At 34.7% G+C, this 23,902-nt stretch overlaps 2 protein-coding genes across 7 annotated transcripts in view; both read left to right on the forward strand.

Moving 5' to 3' along the window:
* Positions 1–12,074, forward strand: part of LOC114650424 (excision repair cross-complementation group 5) — a 42,933-nt gene extending 30,859 nt beyond the window's left edge. The window contains exons 13-15 of one of the 4 annotated variants that reach the window (XM_051926871.1): positions 4,038–4,251; positions 11,327–11,415; positions 11,930–12,074. In XM_051926871.1, the coding sequence (XP_051782831.1) occupies positions 4,038–4,251; positions 11,327–11,373 (261 nt within the window). In that variant the 3' untranslated portion in view covers positions 11,374–11,415; positions 11,930–12,074. Of the gene's footprint in view, positions 1–4,037; positions 4,252–10,630; positions 10,707–11,326; positions 11,416–11,929 lie in introns of those variants that run through there. The other 3 variants (XM_051926870.1, XM_051926873.1, XM_051926872.1) reach the window with 3 other exon arrangements.
* Positions 12,075–15,162: 3,088 nt separating this feature from the next.
* mettl21e (methyltransferase like 21e) overlaps positions 15,163–23,902 on the forward strand; it is a 33,504-nt gene continuing 24,764 nt past the window's right edge. For 2 of the 3 annotated variants that reach the window (XM_051926877.1, XM_028801306.2), the window contains exons 1-2: positions 15,163–16,457; positions 18,831–19,380. Coding sequence is in view for 1 of the 3 variants with exons in the window: in XM_051926878.1 (XP_051782838.1) it covers positions 16,434–16,457; positions 18,831–19,380; positions 20,726–20,784 (633 nt within the window). In the remaining 2 variants the exon portion in view is untranslated. Of the gene's footprint in view, positions 16,458–18,830; positions 19,381–20,725; positions 20,871–23,902 lie in introns of those variants that run through there. The other variant, XM_051926878.1, reaches the window with a different exon arrangement.

Consider the following 23,902-nt stretch of genomic DNA (forward strand, 5'->3'; position numbering starts at 1 on the left):
ACAAGGCATATGATGACATGACAACTTAATGGAAAAGTGGAAAAGATAACAGAATAATGTGTAACCTTGACACAAGCTGCAGGATTATTAATATATTAAAGGGCATGGAATGCAAGTGAGGGATTTCATCAAGAATTGACTTAAAAATAAACTCTTAGAAACTTTGGATTATGTGTTGAACACTTTACACTGGCTTTAAAGATTTAGTTGTATGCACTACTTGTTTTTAAGGTGAATATATGTGATGGTATTATTGGATATCATAAAATATTTTTAGTACAGTGTTAAAAGAAATATCATTGACAGAAGTTTTTTCCACATTCATAAAAGTATCACAGTAGGGGAAATGTATTAAAATAGTATGTTTGTTCATTCCTTGTACAGGAATGCTATTTTTACATCATTTGATTTGATTCTGCTGCCTATGAAAGCTGTTCAGCCATCACAAGTATATTTGGGCTATATTTTGAAATGCATTATATTGTAAAGTGCTGTTACAAAACATGTATTTAATGTAGTCTACTAATTCATATAAATGCATATATTATATGAATATAACTTATTGTTACAAAAAATATTTAATAAACAAAAATGTTATAATTCTTTGATAAATAAACAGAAAAATGTAAAATGCACTAACTTTCAAATCTGTTAACTAAGTCCCTGAATGCACCTGAATGTTATGGTATGCAGACATTTTATAACTTGTTTATATTGTGTGTCAGTAGGTGAGCACGCATATTCTTTGTCAACTTTGGAAATCTCAGTTAACACTTTAGTTTAGGTACTCCAAATATGCATGTATTACTCATTTACTCTTATGAAATAAGACCTTAACAAAGGCTCCTTTTTGTGTTAATAACACTTACAAAATCATCAGTAAAGTGGTTATTCATATGTGCATGTGGTTTACTAAAATAACTTGACCTTGGAACAAGCAAAGATAGATAGAACTTTATTTTATTTTTTGTACCCAGGGGAAAATCTGGTGAAAGAGGTGGCTTAACTGAGCTATGTTTCTCTTGATATTGCATACTTCAGCATAAGACCTTGGAATTCTTCATATTCATAAGTCATTTTCCTAGTGTATCAAAGGCTCTTTACATTCCACACTGCATAGAGACAAATGACTACTATACTGATGCTTTAAAAGCATTTATTGTTTTTTTTAAACAGTAAATCCTGGAACCTAAATGGAGGCTTGAGTTATGGCACAACTTCAAACATAATTAATTTCCAGTAACGTATAATATTAATCCCATATTTAAACTTTAAGACTGGGCATGGTCCTGTTATACCCTTTACTTTTCAAATCATGAAGATGAAATTATTTATATATATATATAAAAAAAAAAAGTTCCTAAACAAATACAGTCACAAAAGTCTCACTGCAGGACTGCTCCACATGTTAATGACCCATATAAAAAATGGTAGACAAAGTTGTAGAGTTAATTTCAGTTTGAGAAGTATTGGTACATTACAGAAGTCAATGACACCAGTTTGTTGTAATTGATCTTACTAATATCCCCCAGGTGAGGGCCTTTTCTGTGAAGCTAGTTCCAGAATGTCTTCTAAATGACAATGTTTTATCTTGGACTCCAAAAGACTCCCCATACTCTGACAGAAATCGTGACAGAAATTTGTCAGTGTCCTTGAGAAACTATACAGGTTTTCTGCTGTACAACAGTTTGAATGGAAAGCCATTATCTTTGAACTGACAACCAGGGGCAGTTTGGTAGGTGGAGCAGAAGATACCCATCACTTACTAGAGGCAAGAGATTGTCCATTGTTTGAAAAAGGAATTCACTCCCTTGGAAGCTTTTACATATTTTTGTTATACAACATTAAATGACAGTGGATTTAAGTTTGGTTTTTTAACATTGACTTTAAAGATTTTTTTTTATGCTGATCAAAGTGAAAACTGATCCCTGTAAAGAGGTCTAAATTAATTACACATACACAAAATAAGTGATCACATAAGTATTCACACCCTGATTCAGGTCAATATTTAGTAGATTCATCTTTGATAGCAATTCTAGCTATGGGTTTGTATGAATAAATCATTTTCAGCATTGCACATCTGGATGGTGCCATTTTTCTTCTTTCAACTTTACAAAACTGTTGCATGAGGACCATGTGTGAATGGACTTTTTCCAGCCAGAAATTCTCAGTTGGAGAAAAAACAAAAAAATTCTCATTTTGTTTTTTGGATTTCCTTGCTTTTCTCTGAATTAATTTACCCTCCACCTTCACAAGCCTGCAGAGGTAGTATCTCCAAAACATGATGCTGCTACCGCTTCACAGTGAGGATGGTGTGCCACACGTGTCTTTTGGCAATCTCTGAGATGTCCTATGTGTTTGTGTGTATGTGCTTTTTTTTATTTATTTATTTTTTTTAATTTTTATGTTTTAAAACAGAGGCTTTCTCTTTGCCACTATCCCATAAATTTGTGACTGGTGAAGCACCATGGCAGCAGTTGTTATGAGCTCTGTGTCTCCCACTTCAGTCATTGTAGCTTGTAACTCCTTCATAGTTTTCATAGGTCTGTTAATTGGCCTCCCTCACTATTCATAGTCTTCTTCCATGATCTGTCATTTTTTGTTCTTGGCAAAATTACAACTGTCATACTCTGCCCTGACTTGTGCTTTCCAATTACCTTTTCATGGAATTGCCTGGAGTGTTCTTTTGTCTTCTTTGTGTAGGTTATGCCACCATACTGACTCACCACAAGTTGGACTTTCCAAATACAGGTGCATTTATGCTACAGTCAGTTGAAACCCCTTTGACTACGGACAGTTAATTTCCATTTAACTAATTGTGTGTCTTTTAAAACCAAATGGCTTCACCAACAAAGATTTAGGTGTGTCATATTAATGTGTTGTTTTATATTTGTAATTAATTTAGGCCACATTGTAGAGATCTGTTTTGATTTTGGCATTAACCATTCCTATTCTGTTAATCAGTGTCAAAAATCCACTGTGATTTAATGTTGTGTAATATATTTTTTTAAACTATAGGTTGCAGGTTGTCACTTTTTTGGACTTGCGGGGTGGTGAGTCACTGTTGTATCTTCAGTGGGAAAGTATAGCATATAGTTTGCAAAGTGTGTTGAGATAGCCAAGCTATGACTGTCTGCAGCAGTTCTCCAAGGGAATTAAACAAATCCACCCCCCTTAAAACTTATTGGTGATTCTCCAATGGATACCCCCCAAGGGGTGTCTAACAGTGGTGAATCACCAAGGGGGACCCCACCATGACTTTCTGCAATGATTCTACACGGGGAAATATTGTTCGATCTGATGGTTGTTGTGGACTGGGTCAAGAAGATACTAAGATGGGCAAGATTTGGTTGTGACAAAAAAAACGTTTAAGAAACACTTGTATAACAATAAAATGTAAAAAGGCACTGGACATATTTCAGGATAAAGACTAAAACATCCCTCTGCCACCAGACTGGATGTTCAGTAAAACAGAAATCCATTTTACCCCATTTAAAAATGAACACGTTTTTCAGGGAATGTGCCACTAGCAAATTTGCATAAAAAATTAGTTGAGTGAAGAAGCGTTTTCAGTTTCAGCTGCTATTTGGCTTTCTGCATTTAGTATTTTAGCTTAAAGTATATTGCTCATGATATTTCTTTGTTTCATAAACTAACGTACATTTGTTTGAACATTATTTTTTCCATTGATTTTTAATTTCTTTAAGTTTTCTTTGTCTAACCTATTTAAGCTAGACATTATCTTGTTTGCCTTTCAAGCCTTCTTTTAGAATTCTAACCCAGACTGCATATACTGTAGATCTTTAATGTGCTAATATATCTGAATGTACAGTTAACAAATGTGGACTGTAAGAAACCATCTCTCTGAGTTGTTGATATTTTGATTTTAAATATTTTTTTTATATTTTAAAACAAAATATAGAAATCTATTAAGATTTCTGAATGCTGTATCTCTATGTATATTTTTACATAAAAATCAAAAAAAAGTAGGTTTTTTTTTTTCACTTTTAAGTATTAACTATTTTTCTGAATTGCAGGAACTTTTGCGACTTTTTGGAATTCCTTATATTGTGGCACCAATGGAAGCAGAAGCACAGTGTGCCTTTTTGGATATTACTGATCAGACCAGTGGTACTATAACGGATGACAGTGATATTTGGTTGTTTGGAGCACGAAATGTTTACAAGAACTTCTTTAACCAAAACAAATATGTGGAGAATTATCAGCTTGTTGATCTTCAGAACCAGCTAGGTATCCAACTTCTCAAATTTGGGAGCAAGTATTAGATTCACTAGTGAATATTGGGGTTATTAACAGATTAATTTATAATTAAAATATAGTTGTTCTGAAAATTATTAAAGTTTGTTGTTAGTACATAATTAGATTTGTATCACATAATTATTGAGTTGGTAGACTTCAGATTTCATCTGATATGTTTTACAAGCTTTTAGTAAAAATTTGAATTTCATTTACTATCAGTTTGGCCAGAAGAATCTGAGTGCATAAGTTCACACATCAGCAGCACCAGATTACTGGAACCAAGACAACAACAACATTTATTTATATAGCACATTTTCATACAAAAAGTACCTCAAAGTGCTTTACATAATGAAGAAAAGAAAAATAAAAGACAAAATAAGAAATTAAAATAAGACAACATTAACATAGAAAAGAGTAAGGTCCGATGGCCAGGGGGGACAGAAAGAAAAAGAAAAAACTCCAGACGGCTGGAGAAAAAAATAAAATCTGCAGGGGTTCCAGGCCACGAGACCGCCCAGTCCCCTCTGGGCATTCTACCTAACATAAATGAAATAGTCCTCTTTGTTTTTAGGGTTCTTAAGGACCTAATGATGATGGTCATGCAGACTTCTGGCTTTTAACCCATCACTGTTGGAACATCACGGTGCTTTGAGTAGATGGTGGTGGCACAAGCCACCACCAAAAGGACACCGGAAAAGGAAACAGAAGAGAGAGTAGGGGTTAGTACAGATTGTAGAGCCCCCATGAATAGTTATTATAATGAATTGGATATACAGAGTATCAGGATTAAATTCCAGTGAAGTTATGAGAAGGCCATGTTAAAATAATGTGTTTTCAGCAGTTTTTTTAAAGTGCTCCACTGTATTAGCCTGGCAAATTCCTATTGGCAGGCTATTCCAGATTTTAGGTGCATAACAGTAGAAGGCCGCCTCACCACTTCTTTTAAGTTTTGCTCTTGGAATTCTAAGGGACACTCATTTGAGGATCTGAGGTTACGATTTGGAATATAAGATGTCAGACATTCCGATATATAAGATGGGGCGAGATTATTTAAGGCTTTATAAACCATAAGCAGAATTTTAAAGTCAATCCTGAATGACACGGGTAACCAGTGTAGTGACATCAAAATTGGAGAAATGTGCTCGGATTTTCTTTTCCTGGTTAGGATTCTAGCAGTTGCATTCTGCACTAGTTGCAAATGATTTATGTCTTTTTTGGGTATTCCTGAGAGGATTGCGTTACAGTAATCTAGCCGACTGAAAACAAACGAGTGAACTAATTTCTCAGCATCTTTCAGTGATATAAGAGGTCTAACTTTTGCTAGGTTTCTTAAGTGAAAAAATGCTGTCCTAGTGATCTGATTAATATGCGATTTAAAATTCAGATTACAGTCAACAGTTACCCCTAAGTTTTTTACCTCCGTCTTGACTTTTAATCCTAATGCATCCAGTTTATTTCTAATAGCCTCATTGTATCCATTTTTGCCAATCACTAAGATTTCAGTTTTCTCTTTATTTAGCTTGAGAAAGTTACTTTTCATCCATTCTGAAATACAAGTTAGACATTGTGTTAGTGAATCGAGAGAATCAGGGTCATCAGGTGCTGTTGATAAATACAGCTGTGTGTCATCAGCATAGCTGTGGTAGCTCTCATTGTGCCCTGAGATAATCTGACCTAACAGAAGTATGTAGATTGAGAAAAGCAGCGGACCTAGGATAGAGCCTTGAGGAACACTATATAGGATATCCTGTGTCTTTGAGTTGTAATTACCACAACTAACAAAGAATTTTCTCCCTGCCAGGTAGGATTCAAACCAATTTAAGACACTGCCAGAGAGGCCCACCCATTGACTAAGGCGATTTCTAAGAATATTATGATCAATGGTGTCAAATGCGGAACTCGGATCTAAGAGGATGAGAACAGATAAATGGCCTCTGTCTGCATTTACCCGCAAGTCATTTACAACTTTAACGAGTGCAGTTTCTGTGCTGTGATTTGTTCTAAAACCTGACTGAAATTTATCAAGAATAGCATGTTTATTGAGGTGGTCATTTAACTGCATAATGACTGCCTTCTCTAGAATTTTACTTAAGAAAGGCAGGTTAGAGATGGGTCTAAAATTTTCAAGAGCAGAGGGGTCGAGATTATTTTTCTTAAGTAGGAGTTTAACTACAGCAGTCTTAAGACAGTCTGGGAAGACCCCCGTATATAATAACGAATTTACTATGTCAAGAACATTATCAAGTAGCACACCCGATACTTCTTTGAAAAAATTTGTTGGTATTGGGTCAAGGACACAGGTGGAGGGTTTCAGTTGAGAAATTTATTTTATGTAAATCAGGTAAATCTATCCTAGTGAAAGAATTTAATTTGTTTATAACGGAATACTGGGGTTTAGGAGGATCCTTAGTGTTGGGAAGATATACTATGTTATTTCTAATATCATTAATTTTTTGATTGAAAAATACAGCAATAGCCTCACAGGTTTTACTGGAAGTACTTAGGAGGCATAAGACTACTTATGATTAGGGTTGATTGGCGAAATTTACCAAACCGTTCTCGCAAATTTTCTGGGTTTGCTTGTGACCTTCTTTGCCAAGTTATTTCCTGAAAATCCACCATGCGGCCACCTTAGGTGAATGTTTTTTCCAATGCCCTATAATGCTTTGTGAGGCCCACTTGACATCACAGAGCTGTAGTAGCCATGTAGGATGAGAATGTAAATTCCTGATTGTGCATACACAGAACTTTTCATACTTGGCAAAGAACTTTCATGCATGTGTACTATGAGCATTCTCCACTGCATACTTACTGGCACATCCAGTCTCCATGGGGCATGCCTGTTTATGGTATATAAAGTACATACACAAAGAAGTGGTAGCTAGGTGGAACAGCACTTGAGAAATGCTGCATGACACACGGTGGACACAATGGTATCTATTTTTTTTTATATATATAAACTTATTGTTAGTCATTGCCCATTTGTTCATGTTATTTATAATTATTCTGTCTTTGTCTTTTGTTTTTGGGGCATAGTGGAACAGTGATTAGCTCTGCTGTCTCATAGCTGTGGTCACATTTTTGGCCACAACAATTGGTCCCACATAGTTGGTAGTTGCTTCCTTAGCCAACATTAAAACTTAAAAGACCATTGCACCATTATAATCCACTCAAAACTCGTTCTGTTCCTGCTTCCCCATTGTCTTCAATGCATTTCCTTGAGTTCAGTGAACTTTCCAAATATTTCCACAGTTTCTCAGAACTCCCAGTGAAGCGAACTCTATAGGGTTTGCTCATGCCTGCTTATGATTTATTGTCCCCAATAGCGCCACCAAAGGAAAGACTCCTGTGTCTTTTCCAATATATGCCTTTTAATTCTGAAAGCTATAATGGAGAACCTGTCCCACGGATGCTGTAAATGCAAGTGCAATTAAATGGTACATTTTTTGTAAGGACCTCATCACTGAGAAAGAATTGTAAGTTGCACCTACATTAGTTTCATTGAGCTGAAATGTACAGTGTGGGGAAACAATATTTTGTTTGTTCTTTTTTTGTATTTCACTTTAAAATGCTAGTTGTTGTTTTTGTTATTATTATTATTATTATTATTGATTTGTTTTAATGTTTTAAAACTTGCAAAGTGCAGAAAATGCTGTAATGTGTGTGTGAATTGTTTAGTGCATGTAGGTAGTAAAATGCTAAATAGTGTTTACTTTCAGATTTGTAGTAGACTTTTTAGACACTTGTTTTTTTAAATCAGAGTAGGGCAAATAAAAAATGTTGATTTACTTTTCAGTGCCCAGAAAACAAGACTAGTATTTCTTATAGATAGATAGATAGATAGATAGATAGATAGATAGATACTTTATTAATCTTATGTGAAATTGTACTGCTTTAAGCAAATGGCAATAGTCAACAAACTCTGGTGGAGTAATATTAACATCACAAATTACTACACTGGTTCCAGTTTTAACAGTATAGTAAAAAAAAATCTCCATTTTTGATAAGACCTGAACACTCAATTTACAGTTTTCTACCCTAAGGTTAACTTGTAAAAGGAAGCTGACCTTGTCTTTGATTTGCTGCGCTTATAAAGAGGGAAACCTGACATGAAAACTGGTTTTGCCTCTCCAAAAGGTAAAGATTAAGAAGAGTTGCTGCCTAATAGCTCCAGAGACTAGACACTTCACTGTCTATGGGAGCTCTGCTCATGTTCCTCTTGACCCCCTCTGCCCCCAGATATTGTGAATTTCTTCCCTCAACCCAAATGCAAGTGTAATCGGTAAATTACTGCCTCTAAGCTGACTGCTAATGAGTAAGTGTGGTTGTGTGCACAATGACTTGCATCCCTTCCTGGGCTGGTTTATGCCAAGCATCCATTGCTGTTGGTATTAGACACTGACTCTATGTAACCCTGAAATGTACAGTTTGTTCTTATACAATATATATTCATTGTGCTGTTATTTTTTTTTTTCGTTTTAAATTTGGTAAAGTATTTTTATGACTGTTCTGCCTTCACTCAAATAATTTGATTTGGCCTAGTGTCTTTTGCATTTAGTCATCCCTCCATTTTCTTAACTTGTTTTTTCTATTACATTACAAGAAGCTGTTTTGGGCAAAACGTAGAGCACAGCTTATCACACAGTATACATAAGCACAAACCCATCAGTGAAGCCAGGCAAATTTGCTGTTTAACTTAACATGCAAGTCTTAGGCATGTTTGGGAAGAACTGAAGTACCCAAAAAACCCAACTGAATATGGAGAGAATCAGAATACTCCACACTGATTGTGACACAGCTGTGCCTTTGAATATCTGTGGTATCAGTGCTAATCACTATACCACCATGCATCATTCATTTCTTATGTGTCACCAACTGTTTGGAAAAAATGCTGGTCTAACAGAAGATTTGAAGATGATGTTGGATTCTACAACCCCTGGCAAAATATTGGAATCGCCACTCTTATAGGATGTTTTGCTGTTTTACTTTGTTAAAAACAAGTCACAGATGTGACACAACACTAATTTTATTTAACAGCTGAACATTCTGGCACTATACAACAAAACTCAGAAATGAAATTGTTAGAATTAATGGTACATTTTTTGTTCAGACCAAGTAGAAGAAAAAATTATGGAATCACTAACGCAAATTATAATTAGTATTTTGTTGTTGGTTTTTATGCCAGCTTGAATTCTTTCAGGCATGGACTTCACTGATGTAAAACAATATTGTTCATCAATCAGATTCCACCTTTTTTGTACAGCAGCTAACAGATCAGCTTTGCAGGATGGAGCTTTGTCATGGACATTTTTTCTTGTTTTCATTTTCCTTTTGGATTGTTTGCTGGTCATATTATTGAGTTGATAAGTCTTTCCTGAAGAAAAGTTTTAACCCTCTTTGCTCTGTGGCAAAATGCATTATCGTTCTGAAAAATGACTTCATTATCCCCAAACCTAGTTTTGATTGATTGAATGAGAAAAGTGTCCACAATGTCTATGTACCCCTATGCATTTACTGTTGAGGTAATGTTTGCAATCTCCCCTGGTCCTTTACCTGACATGCAACCTCATATCAGCAGTGTGTGTGGAAATTTGCTTGTTTTCTTCATCCAGTCACCGTTATATGTGTCATTGCAACGGCACTAAACAAAAGTTCCAGCATCATCTCCTTGGCCAATACAGATTTGTGATTGATCACTTTCCTGTCAGTCAGCAGGGTGGCACAGTGGTAGTGCTGTTGCCTCATAGTAAGGAAACCTGGGTTTGCTTCCCGGGTCCTCCCTGCATGGAGTTTGCATGTTCTCCCCATGTCTGTGTGGGTTTCCTCCGGGTGGTCCGGTTTCCTCCCACATTCCAAAGACATGCAGGTTAAGTACATTGGCAATCCTAAATTGTCCCTAGTGTGTGTGTGTGTGTGTGTGTGCCCTGCGGTGGGCTTGCGCCCTGCCCAGGGTTTGTTTCCTGCCTTGCGCCATGTGCTGGCTGGGATTGGCTCCAGCAGACCCCTGTGACCCTATAGTTAGGATATAGCAGGCTGGAAAATGACTGACTGACTATCAGTCAGCCAGGTGCAACAGCTTGTTAAGGTCTGCAAGCACTCACTTTTAACTGGAGACTAATTATCCTATTGAGACTTGTTCAGGTATTTGTGTTAGAAATGCAAATTACCATGTAATTCCATAATTTTTCCTCATCTTTGAGTAATTCCATAATTTTTTCCTCTACTTGGTCTGAACAAAAATTCTACCATTAATTACAACCATTTCATTTACTTTTTTGATGTATGTTTTACAATGCCAGAATATTCAGCTGTTAAATAAAATTTAGTTTTGTGTCATATCTGTGATTTGTTTTTTTCTTTTTTCAAAAAGGTAAAACAACTGAATGAAATATTACAGGGAGTATTGGAAAGGCAAGTGCTGGCAGAACAGAGCTACAAAGTTTTGTGTATGTATTTTTTAGGAAAAAGATGTGAAAATTGATTAGTTAAACCTTTCATATAGTTAAACCCTTCATTTTTTTTCAACAGAAAAATATTTCTATATCAGTAAAATATTTGAGTATTTATAGATGCTTTTTTTGTGTGTCTATGGCAAAAACTTTGTGGACCCTAACTTTAAAATTATACTTTGAATTGTAACTATGCAGAGTTTGCAGGCTTTTAAAGATCAGAAGTTTAAAATGTGATATCAGCAACAGCCAAACCACAGCTCGGAAGTTCCCAAAACTGGGCATATCCATTTAGAACTTTGAAAGAAAAACATTTGTGAATTTTGAGCATATGCTTACACAACTCAAAATTTTCAGACACAGCAGTGGTATTGCACTGTATATCTATTTTGCTATAGTATACTTTAGTCCTGTTGTAAATATGAACAAAGTCATTTGTTGGCCACATTTTATTACTTACTGTATGTTGAAAGTTGCCAATTAGAAACTAGGTTTATGGAATGTGAAATTATCTCTGCCAAAACCAGTTGTATGAATTCAATGAAAAGTACAGGCTCGGGTCACATTTTAGTGACCATTTTGATTTATAATGCTTTGCTTTTGTTGCTTATTTGGAGGTTTAAAGTGCACCAGACTTGAACAAACATCTATGTGCAGTAGTTAATTCATGAAAGGATGAAAATACAGTGTGACGTATATTCTGTAGGTATAACCCTTCTTATAACATTGTTCACTTAAAATAGTGTTGACTACTGATTCCTGATTTAGCATTGTTCAATATTTAACTCCCTTTTAAAAAGAGTAAAAGGCAAATAGTAGTTAAGTTACTTTCTCACTAAAAAAAATAAACAGAAAGCTGCAGAGTGAAGGTTTTGGAGATGCAGTCTTTATCATTTGTGTGAAAGCTATACTGCTGAAACATTGTACTTTGTACATTGTACAAGTAATTTTTGGAGTTTCCATTTGCAAATGCTTTCCAACACAACATTTAATTTACTACACCATTAAAAAGAGTTGTTTGATAATATCAAAGGTTATTTGTTCAAAAAAAAGGGAAAAATATATACTGTAGTATCTCTTTCAAATACTCTTCTGCTACCTATGGCAATAAAATGTAATAGAAGTTTGCATTTACTGTTTGTACTTATGCATAAATAAGACCACATAAGTGTCATGTTAAAAAAAAAAAAAAAATTAAATCTTTTTATTGGATTCTGTAGGTTTAAACCGAAGTAAACTAATTAATCTGGCTTATTTGCTGGGTAGTGACTACACTGAAGGAATCCCTGGTGTTGGATATGTCACTGGCATGGAGATTTTAAATGAGTTTCCAGGACTAGGAATAGAACCTCTAATTACATTTTCGTAAGTGATTTATTCATTTTATTTATAGCAACCTGATAAAAATTATGTGCCAATGATTAAGTTTCTCTTATTAACTTGTGTATCATTTAGTTCAAAGTGCTTACTGTCAAATATCCAAGTGCTAATCAAATCATCTGTGTCATCTTGTAATGAGGAACCAGCACATGTAGAATTTAAGTGGACTTTACAGCGTTCTTAAGTTGATAGTGAATATCTGTTATCGATGGATTATAATAAAAATAGTGAAATAAAGGTATTATTTGAAAAATTATTTACTTAAAATAAACAGCGATTCTTGAGCAGATATCCTTGACGTTGTTTGTTTGGACACTGCTGTCAAGGGCATTTAGTAAAGTATATTTGCTAATTTCATAAGGAAATTAGGTAAAACTTGAATTTATTGTACAAAACAGATACTGTGCAGAAAATTGCCAAATATCATGCAGTACTAAATATAAACAGTGATAAAACAAGTAAAAAGTATTATTGTAATGTAGCTAAGTTTCTCTTTCTTCTGATTAGCAAGTGGTTTGCTGAAACTCAGGAGAACAAAAAGATAAGAGAAAATCCCAATGACACTCGAGTGAAAAAGAAACTCCGGCATTTGAAGCTTCCTCCATATTTTCCCAATACTGCTGTGCAAGTAGCATATTTGAAACCAGTGGTTGATGATTGCCATGCTGATTTTTCATGGGGTACACCTGATTTGGACCTAATAAAAGAATATCCTTTATTTTACAGTATATGTAATATATATTTTAATCATTTTCCGAAATATTTCTTGCATTTTGTGTGTTTTCATTGATGTCTTATATATACTGTAGCTCTCTACATAGAAAGACATTGCTGTATATATGTAATATACACACACTTTTACATGGTATAATTTCCAGTGACTCAGTATGCTGTACACATTTACAAATACTTAGTTAAAAACAAAAACATAGTGAGTTATGTATGTACAGGCATGAAGAAGTACTTGTCTCTTTTAAAGCTGCTGACGGTGGGAATAATAATTACTGGTACATAATAAAAGCATTAAACTAATGCAAACTAGCAATGAAATGGACAAATGCAAAACCCTGGTTACACAGAGAAGATAAACACCTGGGACCAGCAGAGGATTAGAGAAGAGAAGGTAAGGTTTATCTGATTCATGTCTTTCCCTAGATGCTTTATATTGTACTATGGTGCAGGTTAGACTCATGACTTTGGAGACATGTGATAAGATGTAGTGCCAGGTCTAACTCGGTAATTTGGTCTAAGCTCTACAAAAGTACATGATAAGAGAAAGAGTAGTACTGACTCAGGAGCAGGCATTTACACTTCTCGCCTTAGTCATTAAAGAATATAGATGAACAGCCGTACCAACAGATCTAACAGCATGCTATGGAGCACAGTATGGTAAAGCAAAAGGTGAGGCTTCAGGCATGACTTAAAAAGCTGTGGGCATAGGGACATTTCTAATATTAGCAGTCGGTTCACTCAAGAATTTGGAGCGTATTATGGGTAAAGGCTCTGTTGTTTTGTTTGTTTGTAATTTTAGGAAGTTGTGCATCTTTTGATTGAAGTTTGAATTTTATGGTATGGGAATTAATGTGTTCCATGCTTATACATGTAAAATGAACTTGCTCCAAAACCTGTAGGGTTGCTAGGAAAGGGAAAAACTCAAAATATAGCTATTCTACCAATTTTCACCCTGGTCATTTTATCATATACTGTACTGTGTTGCAGGCTTGTTCCTGTGCTTGTGGTGCAATCATCCAGTGTTCTGTTGCTGAATTTTCTTACTGATGATGTAGTTTTTCCCCATCTTCTGCAAGGTTTCCCTCTAAAACCGTGGGGAGCAGGGTCCCAGGTGCTATTATATTCCCTGCGTTGGTGTACACTGAATTTCAGCTTACAATGGATTCAAAAATATTTCAGACTCCTCCACTTTCTGTATAATTTTAATGTGTTGTATGTTTATTTTAAATTGATTAATTTTTTTTTATTTTTTCCCAATCAATGTACACATCTCTGTTTGATTTTAAATACATTTGCAAACCTTACTGAAAACACATTTTCACTATGTCATTATAGGTTATTAAGTGTACATTAATGGCCAAAAATGTCAGATTTATCCGTTTAAAATTAAATCTACACAAAAACTGTGCAGTAATTGAAGAGATCTGAATCCTCTGTAAATTACTAGATAGGCCACGTTGGCTCAAGATATTTTTTGAGTTGAAACTGTTTATTCAGAATAAGTACATTATCAAATTTTGTCTGTAGTATTTACAGTAGGTTTACTCCCCTAATTTAATTAACATAACTTTGGCACACAAGCACTTACAAAATGTTTTATGTATGTATTTTTAGCCCAGGAAAGAGTGAAGTAAACACATTTTCAGTATGGCATTTTAATTAAATTAACAGATTATAATATTTGTATGTATTTTATGCAATATATTTGCAGTCTATATATTTGAAATATGAAACCTCATTATGCACTACATGAGTGCACGTTCAAGTCATCCAGTTTCCCTAGTTCTCTTTTACTTTGGTCTTTTTTTTAATATGTACAGTATATATGCATGCAACACTGTATCTGTGGTGTCTTTTCCTCTGTGCTTAACACATTTCTTCTTGTGCTTCAATTGGTGTTCAGATATTTGTAACCTCTGTAGTGAAGGCAATATGTATTGATTATTTGGTATTTCCCTGTATTTCTTCATTTTAGTTTGTCAGCTGTATCTTAATTGGTTTCTTTCTCAACATGTATTTGCCTTATTAATATATCCTGGGAGCTTCATAAATGCCTTGAGATCCCATTTTATAGCTCACTTCTCTTGCTCAACATATGTACTTTTTATTGTATGTTCTCTTCTCCGTTTCTTGGTTTGTTCAGTTTATTCCTTTCTTTTTGTTACTTTCTTTGGATGTTCTTTTGACATTGCTTCTTGAAATACATATGCATGTTATAATGTATTGCTTGCAATAATTAGCATGTTTATTGTTGACATTTGCGTTTAAAATGTAACTCCTGAACTGGATTGTTTTTAAACTTTATTGCCATCCATGACTTGCAACTTAGTCTTTATTTCTAGATATTTCTAGATATTCTTTGTCATTTCAGTCCTTTCCATTTCCTAGTATACCAAGAATCAGTAAGGATGAAATCAAACATTCTTTTTTTTTTTCAAGATACGTGATTCTCCCTTTTCACTTAAACTACTGCTGATAGCTAGCTCCTGACGAAATTATGCATAATCTCTTCAGTCCAACCTTGTACAGAGAGAGAAGCATAGTTTGTCGTGTATTTTCCACTTTAATCCTCCAAAATCTAGGAACAATATATTGTTTACTTATTTAAAAAAAACAAAATAGATTTTCTATAAATGTATCAAGCAGGTGGTACTTGGGCCTAGGGTGGTATAAAATGCAGGTGCAGTCACTAAAAATAAATTCCCCAGGAAGTAAAATTTTAGGCCCAAAGCCAATGCATAAAAAGTCTAGGAACAGTTTGTAAGAACCCACTGGCCATGTCTAATTTGTATCCATGTTGTTATACTTTAACTTTTTAATTCATTTTACTGTATCCAATAGCATTGAACACGCCATAATATCAGAGGTTGAGTGTGAGAAGTGTGCTCTAACACCGAGTCACCTTTTCCCTTCTCTTAGGATGTGATGAGATTTGTAAATCCAGGCTCTAAAACATGATCTATTAATGTTTTAATGAATATTTATTCACAAATGTTGCAGCAAAAATTAAAGTAATGTACCTTTAAATTCAGCATTTCAGTTTTGGACTATAGAAACATTATTAATACACTCTTATGGGTTGTATCTTAAATGTGGCAGACATTTTTATAAAATAAAAAAATAAGATGGCATTTTAATAGCTTTATGGTACTTGTAAAAATGTGACTCCTACTTCACATTATGTTATAAATATTAAACCTTATTAACTTTTCTTGCTTAACTGGATTTTTTTCTTTGTGTTTTAAGCATTGCTTTAATGTCTGCTCTATGTAATAAAAATAAACAGTTTCTTGAACTGCAAAATTCTCAAATCAAGGTTATTTCCAACTTTCTGCTTAAACTGTTTTTTATTTTATTAAAATAATAACTTTTTTGCTAAATTTTTAAACTGGTGAAACAGAATATATTTCATTTGACAAGGTATTTAATGTAATATGCATGGAAGATTTTAAGTGAAATTAAACAATTGAAAAAGTGTATGTGAAGCAGTACTGTGTTTTGCAACATATTTTTCTTATACATTTTAAATATTTCCTTAATATAATTTTCAAATTTTGTGTGAGTCGATTTGGCTGGAGTGGGAAAAAAACAGATGACATTTTGTTGCCTGTGATGAAACAGCTCAATGCTCATCAGGTTTGTAATAAAATTCATACTCTGTGTATCCTTTACCTGTAAATAGGCTTAGATTTAAAGGTAGAACAAAAAGACATTCTTACGTTATTAGACATCACTTTCAAAACTTTATTTGAGGTGTTACACTGCCTACCATTATCTTACAGCATGGTTTTAATTTCTTGTTAGTTTTTGGTCTGTGATTCTCATGTATAGTTTGTTGGTGTGGTATTCAGTCAGGCATCATCTTATATTTAAACACACTATTTATAGTAGCTTATTACTAGCACAAGGACTGCACACAGGCTTTCTCAGGATTAACACTGTTTTATTTGTTTGAACATAGAATAGGAAATTTAATGAAGAATGTAGCATTGTTTTATTTCAAATACAGATAATAATTGTTAACTAATAAGTACTTAATTGTCCTACATAATTTCGAAACATAAACGACTAAGGCTTATTACAGTATATAATAAATAGAAGTTCTGACAACCACCATAACAGATACTGCATTTAAAAGTATATAAAAGAGGATCCTATGTTGCTGTTTTTATTTATTTATTTTTATTTAATCTTTTTATACTATGACAATTTAACTTAACTGGAATGAGTTTGAAAATTAAGGCAGAAGTATAATATACTGTAAGTGACCATTCAGTATATCAAGCTCATTTGCCTAGCTAATGTTCAAGTTATACCAATCTTATATCTGTGTATTTTTAAAAGATTTTTAAAAGGTTTCCACTTCAACTACAAGACTCAGTGGTTTGTACTAGATTTCCATGATATTTTGTATAAAGTGCTTCCTGGTTTCTGTCTGAAATACAGTAACCGCACTGAACCATAACTGTTATCCTTGAGTACTTAATTCACTATTAAATGAAAAGAGTTCTGCTGCATTAGCTTTATTAACCTCCGTAGTGTTGCATTCACCCCTGGGAAACATGAGTCAAATTTGAACCATTTCCCATGACACAAATGACAGTTGCTGCATTGTAAATGTTGTTGTGGGGGTATCTTGATCGCAATTAGTTTGTCATTTTGCCACACACCTACTTGTACAGTGAACCTTCAAGCGACAGAATTCACCAGATATATCATGCTGGTTTGGTTGTACAGTGCCATGTGCTTCAGTTTCACTATCAGTGTTACACTGTCATCACTATCGACTGATTCAACTAATTTTTCAGTTTGTTGTAAAACTGGCTTTAAAACTTCTTTTTTATACGCCTCTATGTTTTGATTTTAAGACCCTGCCCCACTCATGAATATTGATGAATTACTTAAGAATGGTAAAAACTTATAGAAATATTTATAGATTTTTGCAGTTTATTTTATCCACTAGATGACGGCAGAATGCCATCACAAGAGTTTTCAAGCTTAAAACTATGAAAGTGGATCATTACATGTCACCCCAAGTGGGACTCGGGAAAACTAGTTACAAAGAGTTCCAAGCCCAAGTCATGCTCAGGATTAATGTCAAGGATGTTAAAGTCTTTGAGAATTTTAAATACTTGAATTATATCATCACACATCTTTTTATTTTCAGCATAAAAGAAGTAAAGATGCCTTATGCTGTTGGAATAGGATGTAATGGTGTGTCCTGGAATGCATTTTTTTGCTGTTCTCTACTCATCTGTAATTATTTTCACCCATTTCTATTGGTATTGCATTTTTATACATTTTAAATGGGTTTAATATAAATTTGCATATTAGGAAAATTGGTCATTCTAAATCTATCCCAAATGAGCGAGAATGTATGCCTGAGTGGACTCTAGTGTGGACTAGCATCCTGACTAGGGTTGGTCCCTTCCTTTCCCCTTAAATTTCCAACATAGTCTTCAGCCCCAAATTACGACAAGTATGACTAAGAATGTCATGTTATCTTTTATAGGCCACATATTTTAAATGTGTGTGCTGAAATTAAATGTTAATAATTTTGTTTTGTAAGGTACACAGTCATATTATTTAATATATACTGTATATAAATCATATTACCTTAAAAAAATCGGATAACCTGAAAACAGGCTTTCCTGGAAACATTTATGTTCAGCTTTTAGTTAATGTTAATTATTCAAACATTGGAGTTTCTTACTGTGATATTTAATATTGCTCCAGTTTCAAGTGCAGCACTTTTACATACATTAAAGTATCAAGGCTATTTATGCATTCCAATCATGAGATACAAGCCAGTTTTATCAACGATTAGAGCTAGGTTGTCTGTTATTAAGGTATCGTTTTTTTCATTTGAGAGAATCATTTTTTTGTGGTCATTATATGATGCTTTTCCAATTTTTCATTTTTGTAACATACAGGCTTGTTGATCCAGTCTGATTTTGGTCATAGTCCACTGGACTCAATTTGTATTTAATATATTTTTTTTAATTTCAGACCCAGCTGCGCATTGACTCTTTCTTTAGGCTGGAACAGCATGAGAAGCAAGCTATTAAAAGTCAACGTTTGCGCCGAGCAGTCACTTGCCTTAAAAGAAAAAAATGGGAAGACAAGGTTGATGATGAGGAGGTGGAGGAGGATTATGAGCAAACAGAGAAGGCAAAGAAGTCTGCCATCATAGAATGTCACAGCAAAACTGAAATCAAAAGAAAAGAGAGAAAAACAAAGGAGAAAAAATCATCTTTAAATCTCATGAATGAAAAGATCATAAATCCTGAAGAAAATACATTGTTTGGTGGTGGATTCCTAGTTTCTTCTTCTCAGGATCTAGGTGTGGATAGCTGTGAGGGACAAGTATCTGAACCTGTGAAGAATCCTCAAGGTTCTTCATTTATTAGAGGAGAGTCATTACCAACTAAAAGACACAATAACACGAACATAGTCCATGATACCCCTAAAACAGTTGGCAGCAGTTCCAGTGATGATACAGATGAAGATCGTGAACTTCATTTAGTCTCTGCAAAACCGGTTTTCACCAGCCAAAGAGGTAAAGCAAGAAGAGGTAGAGGACAAAAAAAAAGAAAAACTTAAAATCGGTTTGGTTTTTTTTTTAATTAGATTGTACGTGTGGATTCTCCTGTATTTTTTTAAACTTATGAATCATTTTTATTCATCATTCAACATAAAGTTAATTTCATATGATTGATATGTTTAACTCTACAGGAGGTCGAAAGTGTATGTATACTTTTGTATTTTCCATAAGTCCATGAAATACATGAACTGGAGCCATGAAATTAACCTAAATAAACATTAACTTAATAGTCTCTGTTTTTGTTCCTGATATTTGTTTTAGGTTTAGCAAAATCTGCTTCCAGATGAGGATATGTTAATACATCAAAGTTCAACTCTGCAGTATGCATTTTACATTATAGTAACAAGAACAGGCATTTTATGAGCATAGAAAGCAAAATAATTTTTACTCATGTACTGTGTATATGCAATTTTGTAATCAAAATAGAGCCATTCTTTTAAACCATTTGTATATACAGTTCATTGTTTTATTTGAATTTCAGTTTACAGTTGCATAATAAGCAACTATTTCTGTTTAAATAATGAATACATAGAAGAAACAGAAGTCCGGTTCACCCTACTTCATTTGCTATCATGCAGCCCTCACCAGGAGAAATAGTGTAGCAATTGAATTGTAAAAATATACCTTAAGCACCATTTACTTTTATATAAGTGTGTCTGCATCTACTTTATCACAAATAAAGAGACATAGGGATGGTATTTATAGGAAGTGTGGGGTTTTTTTTTAAGAGGTTAAACAGAATGACAGCTTTTATTGGCTAACTAAAAAGATTACAATATGCAAGCTTTCAAGGCAACTCAGGCCCCATCTTCATGCAAGGTGGTCTGGTGTTAAACCCATCTATTAATTTACTGATCTGCTAAATCCAAATTAGGCTCATTGGGAGCAGTAGCGTAACTAGCAACAAGTAATTCAGGGCAGGTATGTGGGCCAGGTTGTGGTCTATTTGTCTCTATTAGACAGTTTAAACATGCACATTAACCTGTGTGTTTTTGACTTGAGCAGAAACACGGAGTTTACTAAGAGGTTAGCTTGTGCAGGAAAGAAACCATTAAATGCTCAGATTTTAATGTCAAATGGAAATATCAAATCAATGTAAAGAAAACAATATATGATTAAACTGTTATTACATACTTTGGCTCATCCTTTTTTTTAAAAATTTGTTGCATCTCAAGTAAATTAGTGAAGAAGCAAACAAATATCTGTATGAACCATGCTGTGTAAATTGCTACTCTAATGATAATTTATTTTTATTTCTTTGAAAAAAATGTTAGTAACATTCTCATTTTTTGTCCTGCAGTGCAAATGTCTAATACTACATCAACTAAAAAGCCAACAGACATCAGCCATGTCTGTTAGATTTGATTAGCCAACAACAGCTGCCTTTAGACTTATTTTGAAATAATTCCAGTGAATACTGTTGAATCCTGGGATTAAATTAATCTTTCCACTATGTATCCCATCATCCATTTTATAAAGGCAAGTCTGATATATTGCCAGAGTTCAGGGATTTTTAGCTTAAAGAGCTTTGTCATAAGTGGTTAAGTGAAAAACATTTTCCATTTTTAAGAAGATAGATGTTTTAAATATTAGAGCAGCACACACTTTATGATATCAGGAAAAAAGATAAGAATTATTATTAGAAATTAAACTATTTAAATTAGAAAGGAACCTACCTGTAGAATGCATTGAAGACTGGAGACTTACTTGTTCACTGGTAAAAGCTTCAGCACATGATATTTACATTATCAAACAAAGAAAAAGATTATGCCCAGTAATCTTAGCCTAATTACATGAAAACTGGCATACAGATCATTTTGAGATGCAAGGTAAGAAATAATTACAGAATCAGACATACCAATATACTAATCTAGGTGAGTCTACATGTAGGGGGGTCATTAAAAAAATGGCCAAAACTCTCAATGTGGGTGATGCCATAAGCTGTGAATTGCTTTAGAAAGTCACACTGATGTCATATTGTGTCATCAGCCCCTCCTGCATGTAGGTAGTAGTACAATTCCAATGAAGTTGGGATGTTGTGTAAACCGTAAATAAAAACAGAATACTATGATTTGCAAATCCTTTTCAACCTATATTCAATTGAATACACTACGAAGACAAGATATCAAATGTTCAAACTGATAATCTTGATTGTTTTGCAAATCTTCACTCATTTTGAATTTGATGCCTGCAACATGTTCCAAAAAAGCTGGGACAGGGGCAGCAAAAGACTGGTAAAGTTGAGGAATGTTCAAAAAACACCTGTTTTGAACATTCCACAGGTGAACAGGTTAATTGGAAACAGGTGTTTGTCATGATTGGGTATAAAAGGAGCATCCCCGAAAGGCTCAGTCGTTCACAAGCAAGGATGGGGTGAGGTTCACCACTTTGTGAACAACTGCGTGGGCAAATAGTCCAGCAGTTTAAGAACAACGTTTCTCAATGTACAATTGCAAAGGAATCAAGGGATTTCATCATCTACTATCCATAATATCATCAAAAGATTCAGAGAATCTGGAGAAATCTCTGCACATAAGCGGCAAGGCCAAATACCAACACTGGATGCCCGTGACCTTCAATCCCTCAGGCAGCACTGCATTAAAAACTGACATCATTCTGTAAAGGATATTACCACGTGGACTCAGGAATACTTCAGAAAACCATTGTCAGTTAACACAGTTCGTCGCTACATGTACAAGTGCAAGTTAAAAGTCTACTATGCAAAGCGAAAGCCATATATCAACACCACCCAGAAACACCGCCGGCTTCTCTGGGCCCAAGGTCATCTGAGATGGACTGACGCAAAGTGGAAAAATGTGTCAGTCCACATTTCAAATTGTTTTTGGAAATCATGGACGTCGTGTCCTCCGGGCCAAAGAGGAAAAGGACCACCCGGATTGTTACCAGCACAAAGTTCAAAAGCCAGCATCTGTAATGGTATGGGGGTGTGTTAGTGCCCATGGCATGGGTAACTTGCACATCTGTGAAGGGACCATTAATGCTGAAAGGTACATACAGGTTTTAGAGCAACATATGCTGCCATCCAAGTGATGTCTTTTTCAGGGACGTCCCTGCTTATTTCAGCGGGACAATGCGAAGCCACATTCTGCATGTGTTACAACAGCGTGGCTTCGTAGTAAAAGAGTGCGGGTACTAGACTGGCCTGCCTGCAGTCCAGACCTGTCTCCCATTGAAAATGTGTGGCGCATTATGAAGCGCAAAATACGACAATGGAGACCCCGGACTGTTGAGCAACTGAAGTTGTACATCAAGCAAGAATGGGAAAGAATTCCACCTACACAGCTTCAACAATTAGTGTCCTCAGTTCTCAAACACTTATTGAGTGTTGTTAAATGGAAAGGTGATATAACACAGTGGTAAACATGCCCCTGTCCCAGCTTTTTTGGAACGTGTTGCAGGCATCAAATTCAAAATAAGTGAAGATTTGCAAAACAACAATAAAGTTTATCAGTTTGAACATTCGATATCTTGTCTTTGTAGTGTATTCAATTGAATATAGGTTGAAAAGGATTTGCAAATCGTTGTATTCTGTTTTTATTTATGTTTTACACAACGTCCCAACTTCATTGGAATTGTAGTTGTATGTGTTACATCATATCTCGTGCATCTCTATTAAAGGTATGTCTAAAACACTGTTAGCCATAGATGATTGAAAATATTTACAGAACATCATAACAGTGTTGTGTCAGTCATGGTCTTGTTGGATTGTGTGTTTGCCACTAAAAATAATCTACTGGGAGGCTTGACCTCCTAGATAAATTGTTGATGAGATGCAACTACTCCTAACAGAAATGTCTGGCTATAATGCGCAGTAATGTTCTACGCTATGAAATGCACTATCCAAACATTATGCCGTTTAAGTTCAAGTTTATTGATGTGTACAGTGAAATTATTTATTGCATGCCTGACCAACATGCATTACATTGCTACTCTCCAGTGCCATGATCAGCAAGTACTGCTATTCCAATGTGGATCTTACCTTGAAACCACACTTACTAAAGAGGAATGATGTCTGGATTGCACCACTGCTGCATCGTTTGCACATATAACTGCAGAGGCATCAGCATCAATTGAAAAGCAGTGCTTATAATTGAAAGAGAACTAATGCTAACACTGGTAGCCTAGTATGCTCAAACCTAACACCAGTCCACACACAGTGATGCCATAATGCCCATAGTAGTCATGTCACTCACCTAAATCATTGCCTGGCGTTCATAGAGGGCAATATACTGCGTTAATAGACATGATAAAATGCTTTGATATATGCAATGTGACTACATATCAAAAGATAAGCTGAAAGCAACACTACTGGAAGATTAACATAGACACCTTTGAATGGGTTCACTTCCCGGGTCCTCCCTGTGTGGAGTTTGCATGTTCTTCCCGTGTCTGCGTGATTTTCCTCCGGGTACTCCGGTTTCCTCCCACTGTCCAAAGACATGCGATTCTAAATTGT

This window comes from Erpetoichthys calabaricus, chromosome 4 (assembly GCF_900747795.2).
Source record: "Erpetoichthys calabaricus chromosome 4, fErpCal1.3, whole genome shotgun sequence".
NCBI classification, from domain to species: Eukaryota; Metazoa; Chordata; class Cladistia; order Polypteriformes; family Polypteridae; genus Erpetoichthys; species Erpetoichthys calabaricus.